The following is an 11,112-nucleotide window of genomic DNA, read 5'->3' as shown; positions in this document are numbered from 1 at the left end:
TTTACTTACAACTTTGTATATTTAGTAACCAAAATACCATTTGAAGAGAAATAAATTACAGAAATTGAAATGCATTGACCACGGTAATCTGTTTAATAAATTAAGACAAAATATTAAATATTTGTAAGAAATCAATACCAAAAGATCAAAATAATTTACTTTAAATTGTAATATAAAAAGATAGATTTGATTCAAATCTATATTTATCCTTCTAAGTGAATCAGTATTTTGTCTTTGTTATGAGTATGAGCCATTACCTCAAGCCCCTGGTAAATTACAGTTCAGTTTCAAAGTTCTGAAACATCAAACAAATTTGAAGCAGGAGTAATTCTGTAACAAAACAGATTTTAAACAAATTTCATTCTTTACCTTAAATTAAACATCACAATACCTCTATCACATTCTATGTCAGGTGTCTGCCTTAGTCAGAGATGAACAAAGCATGGAAAGCAACAAAGACTTTTTTGTAACAGCAAATGTAGTGAACAAACCCAGTGATCACACGCTCACGACTCTGTTTACAGGGCAGCAAACTTGTTATCCTGAATTTGGATTACAATGAGTTAGTGTACTGACTGTGAGCAACTGTATGAAGCAGTGAACAATGGTGAGGGCAACCGTCCTGGTGGAGTCTCCAAAGCTTTGAAGAATCCCAACGTAAAAAGAAAGGGCTCAGTTCTGCAAAGTGAGTATTTCTTCATCATGTTAGTACCCTCAAAAGGAAAAAAGTGCCTGTCCATTTGCAGCATTGCACTGCAGTCTAGTAAAACAACTCCCACAAAATATTAATTTAATGTATTATATTACTTTAACGAGGTCTGAGCCTCAAATTGCTCAAAGAGAAATTAATTCCTGATTTCCAGGTGCATTGCAGCCTCTGAACAAATGTAACAGGACAAAGTCATGGAAAAAATGTTGCTTCTGTCTGAACGTGTTTAATCCAGCAATATAAGTAACATAAATGTCATTAATATTTCCCTTTCTTCTGTGCTTGTTTGCCTGTGCATGTGACAAGGCCTTGTGCCATGGCTTTTACATGTGTGCAGGTTTACAATCTTTCCCACAAAGAAAACACACCAGGAAACTGTGGCAGTAACTGTGGGGAGGGGTGTGCTGTGTGCTGGCACTGAAAAATACTTTTAACACAAATGTGGTCTATCTTAGAAAAGGCCACGAGAATTGTCTTTTTCAGTCAGTTATCTTAATGTGAATAAAACCTCCAATCATATGGACATTACTCAGCATCTTTCCAAATATTCATTCCAGTCAGCTCTATGAATGGATAAATGCTTAAATGTGACCTAGGCAAGGCTGTAAAGACTGGACATGTGTTCCCTAAGGAGGGTTAATAAAATGCTGGCAACATCTAAAAAAGTACCTGCCCCAAGTTTAGACAAAATCTAACTAAGTAGTTCAATGATTGATTTTTTTTTTACACCTACAAAGAATAAAAACTGAACATTCAGAAAGAAAATTATTGAGAACAAAAGTGATTTTTCTAATAAGCAGCATGGATTTTGGAGTTGCCAGGGTGTCTAAACTACTCCAAGTAGCATGGATTTAAATTTGCCAGGATGTCTAAACTACTCCCAACCAAAGGCTAATGGCAGCTTACTGGGCTCCACCCCAGATCAGCAGCAGCACAGCACAGACGGCAGAGCAGTGCTCCTCTCTCAGGGAAGCTTTGATTGCAATGTTTGCATTGAGGCTGCTCGGATTTGCCACGTCTGTACCAGCATAACCTTCCTCCTCCTCCCCCTCGGCAGCGGGAAATGCCGCGCTCACGAGTTGCCCTTTGCTGCCCTCTGCCCTCGCGGAGCCGCTTTCTCAGTGAAATGCGATTCTCTGCGCTTCCTGCGAGAGCCCCAGCAGCCGCAATCTCTCGGCTGGAGGAGTGGCAAAGTAGGTTTTCTGCTCCTCCGAGTACCTCTCCTTCACTTCAATGATGTCCCTGTAGCGGCCGTCCTGCCAGTGGAAATTGAACTGCTCGAGCAGCTCAATCCTCTTCTCCTCGGAGCTCACACAGTCCACAGGGCGGGGCTGCTCCAGGAACGGCACCTGGATGGCCGGGAAGAGCAGCAGAGCTCGGATAGCAAACCAGCCACCGTACTTGGGATGGATACAAACGCCAAAGATCTTCTGGAACAACAAAAAAAAAAAAAAAAAAAAAAAAAAAAAAAAAAAAAAAAAATCCAGGCTGCCTCACTTTGTGTCTAATCAAGGCTAGAGTTCAAAGCATCCATCAGATGCTTCTCTCTCTCCCAACCTTCTCTTGGAGAGCTGTACAGAGCAGAAGGGAAAACTTTTCTGAACGTGTGGCTCGAAGCACTGCATTTCACTCCCGCTTTCCTGTGCCCACACACACTTCCCTGGAACGTGGGGAGAGGTTCCTTTCTGCAAATCTATTACAGAAATTACCCAAAGAGCATTTCCCCCCAGTTTGTAATGCTCTAAGCAACAGGTTTTCCTTTACACTGCCATTTATTCTTCTATCTAAGTAGGTTTAACAGATCAAGATATTTCTCTCCATGACATCTCCCTACTACCCTGAAGAATCTTGGAAGCTTCCAATTCCCACCTGAAACATTTTATGAACCTATATGTGCTCTGGACTTTGTAGCTTCCTGCAAGATGAACTAGTGACTAGTGAGCAAACAATCACTGTACAGTTCAATGTTTGCAGTTCAATGGTTCTTCCCAGACTGTGTTTCTGCCTCACCTTTTTCCCCCAAGGATCGAGCTTCACATCCTTCCTTTGGTAGTAATATGCAGCTCCAGCAACGTGGGCAGCTGTCTGTGCCAGGAACTTGGGCTTTCGGCTCGGCAGCAGCTCGTAATCAAACATGATATCCACCCTCTGGTCAGGGAATTTCTGAGAAAATACAAAAACATCAGCCCAGTCTCATGGAAAAAGCCTTGCCACTCCAGAACTGCTAGATGGCAGCAAATCAGGCACATGTGAAGCCTGTAGAGTCCCACATCCTGCTGCTGAATTCTGTCAGCAGGCTGGAAGCTGTGGGCAGTCAGCCTGTGCCTGCAGAGCTCCCTCACAGCTGTGAGATGTAATCCAGAGGCAGAACATGCAGGTAAAACACCCAAAGCCTGCTGATGAATAATGCTTCACCCTCCCAAAGAGCAGGGCAGGAGCCTGCAGGGTTTTGTCTGCTGCTCAACCCACCTGGTTATGTGCCACAGCACTACATGGAATGGGGATTTCAGCTTCTTACCTCCTTCAGACTTGACAAATGATGGGAAACACACTGATCCACAGGATCCCTGATTATTTTTAACCGTTCTTTGCTCACAAAAGGCTTAAGGGCCTTGTCGAACATGGACGGCGTGCTGAGGACCACGAAGGCCAGCGTGTCATCTGGGTAGGGGAGGTGGAAGGCTGGCTGGAGAACAGCATTGTACCACCCAACCTTGGCAAAGAAACACAAATTTCCATTAGAACACAGACACCACTCTAGTGGACATGCAGGAATGTAAAAATGTGGAAATAACTGCAGCCCCCTTCATTTGCAACCCAGATGGGCAACCTGCCCAGGGCCTTCCTTTCAAACCAAGTTGTTTTGCACTCCAGGATTCAGTTTGGGGAAGCTGTGCTGTGAGCTGTGAGATAAGAATCACACACAGCATTCAGCTCCAGTCTGCCCTTTATCCAGCTCTACTCAAAAACCTAGAGGGAAGTATGAGCAATCAGTCTTGCCAATGCAAATCAGATTGGGTCAGATAAAGCTTTTATAGGTTTGATTTTTTTTTTCCTCTTATCTTGGGCCAGAAAGAAACTGGTGGTTCTGTTTTGTGTGACAAGTTGAATGTTTTACTACTTCTGCAGGAAACACTTGTGTGGAATGAAGGATGTGAAGCTCTTGGCAGTGCTAAGCCCCCCCAAAAAACGTTTGTTATCAGCAGCACGTGGATCATGACACAGCCACATTTGGATATTTGATTCCAGGGCTGGACACAGTCCAGAAAAGAGAGATCAAGCCAGGGCAGCAGGAAGCATGACCAGGACAGGGCTCAGACCTGCAACTGCCAAATGCAGAAGGAAACGGCCCAAACCCCCTGCACAGTAACATCAGTCTTTTCATAGGTTATGACAATTCCCTCCCTCCTGGGGTGCCACAAGGCCAGGTCTAACAGTCAGAGAGATGCTGAGCAATGGAACAGTAAGGTTGAAAATGAAACATACTGGTTATTCTAAATAATCAGTGAAATTACTGTGACGGTAACTCTGCAGCTGGCAATGGCAGCCAGACTGCCCATGAGGAAACTCAGAACAAAAACTAGATTCACTATAAAGTTTACATTCTGATATGAATCTCTAAGTTTAATCAGTTTTGGGGCTTTGAAGGTGCTGAATTGAAATGTTACAAAGAATTAGAGAGCTGTGAATCTAAGCTTTGCTGGTTTTCCAGTGAACATCAGTCAGTGCACGAGGGTTGGCTGTGGCAGAATGAAATCTGGAGAGAGCTAGAGGGCCAAAAGGTTTCCCATCTCGTAGCTACAGTCTTTATCTGGGTTCTGCCCTGAATTCTGCTGATATGTTCTAGGCAAGCAGCATTGAGTTTTCCAAATTCCGGAGGCACTTATCTCATTACTTCTCTCATCACCTCATTGCCTTGTACTTTTTATGCAAACAAGATCACAGCAGGAAATAAAAATATTTCAGGTGACAGATACAACACTCTCCGAGGGAAGGGCACGTTTATTGCAGATTGATTTGTATGCGATGTTGCAGATTGATTTATTGCAGATTGCCCCGGGGCAGGTAAGGAAGGAGCCCCTGCACTTACAGCCGCACAGGGCACAGCGGCCGAGGCTGCCGGGGCCAGGGGCAGAACAGAGGTCAGAGGAGCCATGGGGTGGTCAGCACTTCCACAGACAGGCGCTCCCACGCTCAGTTAAAATATAACCTTGCCCGGAGGACTTTGCCGCCTGCCGGGGCAGATGTGTCATTGCGTAACCCCGACCCCGCGGGTCAGGGGCCCGCACCGAGGGCCGGAGCAGCCGCTGCCGCTGCGGTCACCTTGCCCCGCGCTGCCGGGCGGGCCGGCCGGACCCCGCGCTGCGCATCGACCCGCGCCGGCCGCAGCGGCTCCGCGGGGGCGAGCCCGGCCCCGCTCGGCCGAGGGGCGCCCCGAGCTCCCCGGGGCACCGACCCCCGGCGCCCCCGGCCCCTGCGCGGCCCCGGGTTCCGCTCCGCGCCCCGCGCTCCCTCGGCTCCCGCAGCTCGCGGGCAGTGACGTCGTATCAGTGACGTCATGGTGACGCCATTACCTTTAAGGCGTGCGCCTCGAGGCCGAGCGGGCCCAGCGTGCTGCGGAGCTGCTCCGCCACGCGCCGCTCCATGGCGGCGGCGGCGGCGCCGCGCGGGGCATCACGGGAGCGGTAGTTCCGGCCCCGAGGGACCCCCGGCGCGCATCTCAGCGTCTCCTAGGAGACGGCGCGGCGCGCAAGGAATTGCGGGAGTTGTAGTGCGTGGCACCTTCCCCTCCGCGCCGGCTGCCCCGGAGAGGACTCCGTGTCCCAGCATGCTCAGCCAGCGCAGTCCGGCCGGGGTCCCCTCCCTGTTCCCGCCTTGTGCCCCGCTAGGGATTAGGCCTCTTTTCCTGACCTCACGCTCTGTGGGAAAGCCCCACCTGTGCCTGTGGGAGGGTGCTGCTCGCTGAAATAGTGAGGCCTCTGTGCTGGCAATCCTCTCTCCTTCCCCTTCTGAAAGTACACACGTTCTTTGCAGATTCTGTGTTCCCTACCACTTGCCACACTGGAGACTGAGCCTCAGATTTGGATCTCCTTACCCTAATCTTTATAGCTGCTTATCACAAGCTTTATAGTATTAGTGCAATGCTCTCCAGCCTGTAGTCCTGAGTTTTATGAAGTGCAGGACGCCAAATGTCCAAGGTCTTGGGGACAGAACTACCGCAGATATTCAAATTTACTGCTTTGTGGAGTTTCCTTGTATTTTCTAGTACCCCAAGAGTTCCTCCTTATTACATCCATGCCTTCTCTACTGGGAGAGCAGATGGATCCTGTCAGTCATGTTTAGAATTACAGTTTGTTGTTTCCAGATCTCCCTGTATTTCCAGCTTGTAAAGTTGCACCAGACCACCAACTATGTTATTTCTTGGACTAAAATGTAAGTAATCCTTTTACAAAATCTGTTTCAACCCGTCCGCCATATCATTGAATATCTCAGTCTGTGAATTGACTAAAACAAGAGAAAGAGCTCCAGCAGAAACAGATCCATAAGCTATGAAGCAATGAAAACAAAGGCAGTGGAACCAAAGCACTGATAGCTGCAAGAGCCTCTTACACAGATCACTTCTTGTCTAGATTTCTGAAGTCCTGCTGAAGAAACAAGAAACTGAGTGTAGCCTGGCACAAGGTTGCTCCATCTCCCTGCTCAAGAAAGAGAAAGAGCTGGATATAAGGCAGAAATGCTTTGCATCTTCGATGCTGGAAGTAAGAGCGTTTTGCCTATGTTGGTATGTTATTTGTCCAGCTCCCTTCTTCTTCTCAGTTGTTCTGAGATTTTTCTGAAGGGCTTAATGCTGTGCTGGATCAGAGGCTGCCTCTGGAAAACACTTGGAAGTGGTTGTCCCCTGTATTTCAGGTGAGGGGTCACAAAGCTCAGTCTAACAGAGCACAATCTTACAGTTTGTACACACCAGGAGGAGGGGACACCCCTTGAGGGAATTTGGGGGTGCCCAGGAGCGCTCACGCTGCAGGAGCCAGCGCAGCTCCCTCCCGGTGTCAGGCGGAGCAGCTGCCTGGGAGCTGCAGGAATGTGTCACAGGAGGGTGCTGCTGGCTGGCGGCTGCTCCGAGCTCTGCAGGACAGCTCGTGCTTGCTGGATTGGCAAGCTCAGAGATGCTGGGGACTGATCTCTCATCCTGCTGTTGTCCTGTGGAGCACAGCTCATTTCCAGGTGTGGCTCCGGCTTTACTGATGCAGAAGGTGACAGATTTGCCAGCTCTGTGAGTGGGCTCTTCCATTTCAATCCTGAACTGGCAAGGCTTGAGGCAGGTTTGACTTCAGTGTGTGCCCTCTCCTGGAGCTGATCTTAAGCTAAATGCAGGAAGGGCGTTCAGTCCTTCTGAGGCAGCTCATGAAGGGAAGGGCTGACAGCACAGGGCCTGCCAGGGTTCATTTGGACCGTGCTCTCAATTGCACAGGTGATTTTTGGGGTTGTCCTGTACAGAGCCAGGAGTTGGACTTGACAATCCTTGTGGGTCCCTGTCACAGCATATGCCACAGTCAAGATGGCCCCAATACACAGAATGTCACCACACAGCACCACACCCCATTAGAAGGCTTCAAAACATTCTGCCTTTTATTGCCCTTCAGTCCAGCCTTTTATTGCCCTCGTTTTGTATGCCTTACACCTGTGTGCCCTCTGTACCCTGTGTGACTGGTCAGTAACCTCAGCCCTCCATGTCTCATTGCCTTCAGTGCTGCTCACCTGTCCTGCACAGCTGTACCCACTGAGGATGAGGCTCAGCTGCAGCCCCACTCCCAGTTACCACAAGCTGGGTGCCTACAGGTCCCTCCCAGCACTGGATATTCTGTGATCCTAAAGGCAGCCCCTTTCTGAGATGTTTGTATCCTGAGGGTTGGCATCATCTGCTTGTTCCACGTGGGCTGGAGGATGGTACCTGCTGTTCCTTCACATCTGTCCTTGGAGCTGTTCCCTGAGCCACCTCATCATCTGCCTTGTTTAACCAGGAGTGTTACTATCCCCTACCCAGGCCCTCTGTCAAGTCAGTCTCCTTGTTGCTGTTTGGACAATACTTTACTTGCACTTTGCTGCAATGACTGAAATAATTGGTGAGTTTAAGACGAGGTGCTCATTTGAAATGCCTGAACTCTAATCCCTTCCCAGTTTTCCCATCCCTCACATTCCTTTCTCCCCAGCTGGTGGGAACTGGCTTTGTTTGTGCCTCAAACCTCTGATAGCTTGGGCCTTGCTCTCCCCCACCCCCCCTACCAAGGCTCTGCCCTGCTCCCTGGAGAGAAATGAGTGACATCTCAGCTTCCTTGTTGAAGATCCTTGGATCTTTTTGGCTCTGTTTCATTGTCCCCTCTGTCCAACCCCAGCTGCCCTCGGACAGCTGCCAGATGTCTGAACTGTCACAGGTCTGGCTGAGAGTTCATGTCACTGCTTCCATTCTCTCCCCGCTGACAGCTTTGTGCTACAGCAAAACAGCATCCAGAGAATATGGCTCACTTCCCTGGGGGAAGGCAGCCATGTGTCTGTGAGGTGTCTGTGTCCCAGGTATGGCTTTGTGGTTTGTTCTATTATTAGGAAAAACCACAACATTTTCATTCACCCCCCTCAGGCTAATGCTGCTATGCCGTGGCATACAGTGTGATTTGGTGTTATCATGAAGCATTCATACAAAAAGGATCATTAGATCTCATTGTTCTCCACAATAGTAAATGACAAAGACACAATGTTGTGCTGATTGTAACAGAAAGGATTTTCCTTCTGTTTTCCATCCACAGCTCTTGAAACCTTTTCCTGACCCTGGCAAGGAACAATTGCTCTGCATTAGGTAGGAACCTAATGAGAGAGAGAGAGACTCACACAAATTGTTTGAACAGTCAGGACAATTTGGTAACTGAAATGGAGTCAAAGGACATCTTAATTCCTTGTCAGTTTTTCTGATCTTTCTAGCTCTTGACCACAAGCATATAAATGTCTATTTTTATTAGTAGGGAAGTATTGGTGAACACTGAGTCTGGAAGTTAATGTAGATTCATTATTAGGTTTTCTTTAATAAAAAATATTGTATCAGCTTGGTGAGATGGTTTCAATAATGCAACTTCATTGCAGTTCTCCAGTAATTAAATATTGATTCCCTATTTCTTTCTATAAAAGCCTAATGCCTTCCCTTATTATGTCACCCTCCCACCTGTTAAGCTCTGATTTCATGAGACGTTGTCTGTGCTGTCAACATCAGCTTAAAATGTTCCAATCTCTCTGCATTTTCCTGCCCTGGCCTCACAGCACATTGCCTCCCAAATTTCTGCCACAGCAGTTGTTGGTGTGCTGTAAATCTGATCAGGGAGCCGAGCTGGTTCTAACAAGTGCGTCATTGTTTGGGCTTTTTTGTTGGGTTTTTTTTTCCCCTGAAGTGGTGTGCTTCACAGTGCTGCTGCAGGAAAAAATTGTGCTGGCACATTTGAGAGAACAATGTGATCAGGGCTAGGTGGGGAGGCAGGAGGTTCTGCTGCCAGCCCATTCACCTCTGAAAACACAACTGAATTGCTCAGCACAGCTGCCTTCTGCTGCATGAGGCACAGCTCATGAAAACCCCCCAAAGTGGTGCCACCCCATCCTCACCCCAGTAACTGCTCCAGCAGGCATTGCCAAGTGTCAGGGACTGTCAGTGCTATCCTTCAGTCTCTGATCTGAAAGATCAAGTGCAAAGTCTCTTCTGGAAGGATGTAACATCCATGGCACCTGCAGGGAAAGAAGAGATTACAGGAATGGTTTCACACTTACTCCAACGTTACTAACAGTCTGGGATGTGCTTTCCAGCCTCTGATTTAGAGATCTCGTGGTAAGGTCAGGTGTCCCGTTGTCCCTTTCCAGCACAAACCGACCCCTCTATGGGAAGGGTTTGGCATTGTGGCTGTGACTCAGAGCAGAAATGAGGTGGCTGGTTGATTCCTCATGGTTTAAACCTGAACAATGTGGAGCTGGCTGGAGTTATTGGTGCCAGAGACAGGTGAATTTCAATGTCTGAACATTTTTGCCAATATGTTCTCCTGCCTGTCATGGAACCTGTTTTCTGCTGCCTTGTGCCACTGCTTGTAGCCATGTAAGAATAAGAAAATGCTATTAAATTGGAATAACTGCAGTTTCTCTAGGTGTCACAAAAGGTAGGCAAAGGATGCTTAGACTCAGCAAGTCTATCCTTGAAATTTTGGCCTAATCTTCTGGGTTTTTTTCATTTCTTTTAGAGAGAAGCAAGAACTTGCTGAGATAGGCAATGTGGTTCTCTCCATCTTTGGCTGAGGTTCCTACCCCAGACACTTCAGCTCCAAGGATCTTTCCAGTGCCATGGACGTGGAGGTGCCTGCAGGTAAGTGTGGCTGGATCCTGCACCCTCACCATCTTAAGAACCTGGAAGGGTTTTCTGCTGTGCTGTGGATGACAAAGCTCTGCTGTTCTGGGCATTCCAGATGTCACACAGATGAGAGGCTCCTGCTGGGCCCAGTTTTACTGGTAGGGCTGAGTATCAGGTGCCTAAAGGCAGGAAGACAGCACAGTTTGGAGTAGTGGCCTAGCACTTGGGCCAGATTTAAAACTTAGTTCTGAGAGCAGCATTGCTATGCCAAGACAGAGGTAACATGTGTGTGCCTGTCTGTTCTTTCATCCTCCTTCCCCATGTAGTGTCAGGATAATGAAAAGCTGCATGTGAGGGCCAATTATGATACTTATCACTTCCTCTGACAGTGCCAAGATACCATTTTTTAATGTGGCTCCATTTTTGTTTTGGTGCTGACACACAGCCAGTGAGAAGGTGAAAATTGCTCACTTCAAGAAGGTTTGCCTCTCAGCCTCTTCATTCTTTTGGATTCATGCCTTGCTTTTAGGATATAAAACCCCCTTGTGTTTGCATTAACACTTAGCATTAAAAGAAATCAGGAACAAAGGGCTAATGTTCCTTTAAAATAAAAAAATTCATGCCCTACTTTAGTAAGATGCTTAAGATTCTTGTGAATGGAGGCTGTAAGGCATATTAAACTGCCCTGTGTGCTGTTTTTCCAATTTACTAATCCTGCTGATTCAGACTTTACTAGCAAACCTGCTACAATTAACTGCTTTGTGGGTGCAGTTGTAACATGTCAGGTTGCTGTTAGGGCAGGGCCTGAAGAGCCTGCACGTCCCATCAAAGGGTTAAGCTTTTCTCTAACATTTATTCTGAGGCACATGCCAGGTGGGGACTCTTGTACAGAATTTACTGATCAGACCTTCAAGCAAACCCCCTCATTTAATAATAAACAGCTCATTGCCTGTTGCTGTACTATTGTAGCAAGTATTTATACATGGTAGCATCAGAACCCTGCAGGAGTTATCATGGCAGGGGCACCCAG

General features: G+C 47.5%; 1 protein-coding gene across 2 annotated transcripts; it reads right to left on the bottom strand.

Annotated features, from left to right (window-relative positions):
• Positions 1–5,365, bottom strand: MMACHC (metabolism of cobalamin associated C). Of its 2 annotated transcripts, none has more exons than XM_063165998.1 (4): positions 5,284–5,365; positions 3,228–3,422; positions 2,720–2,872; positions 1–2,139 (listed from the first exon to the last, which is right to left on the bottom strand). In XM_063165998.1, exons 1-4 carry the CDS (start codon positions 5,353–5,355, stop codon positions 1,828–1,830), a joined length of 732 nt encoding a protein of 243 aa, XP_063022068.1. In that variant the 5' UTR covers positions 5,356–5,365; the 3' UTR covers positions 1–1,827. The 2 variants fall into 2 exon arrangements, with proteins under 2 accessions (XP_063022068.1, XP_063022069.1); XM_063165999.1 differs by having other exon boundaries at positions 1–2,136.
• Between the last annotated feature and the right edge of the window lie 5,747 nt (positions 5,366–11,112).

Source organism: Melospiza melodia, chromosome 11 (assembly GCF_035770615.1).
Source record: "Melospiza melodia melodia isolate bMelMel2 chromosome 11, bMelMel2.pri, whole genome shotgun sequence".
Classification (NCBI taxonomy): Eukaryota; Metazoa; Chordata; class Aves; order Passeriformes; family Passerellidae; genus Melospiza; species Melospiza melodia.
The sequence above is the reverse complement of the archived record's forward strand: the minus strand, read 5'-3'. Positions and strand labels throughout refer to the sequence as shown.

Coding starts and splice junctions, on each gene's coding strand:
- MMACHC (XM_063165998.1), bottom strand. CDS start 5,355: ATGGAGCGGCGCGTGGCGGAGCAGCTCCGCAGCACGCTGGGCCCGCTC. Junction 3,423..5,283: donor TCGAGGCGCACGCCTTAAAG/GTAATGGCGTCA, acceptor TTCTTTGCCAAG/GTTGGGTGGTACAATGCTGT. Junction 2,140..2,719: donor TCGATCCTTGGGGGAAAAAG/GTGAGGCAGAAA, acceptor TTGTTGTTCCAG/AAGATCTTTGGCGTTTGTAT.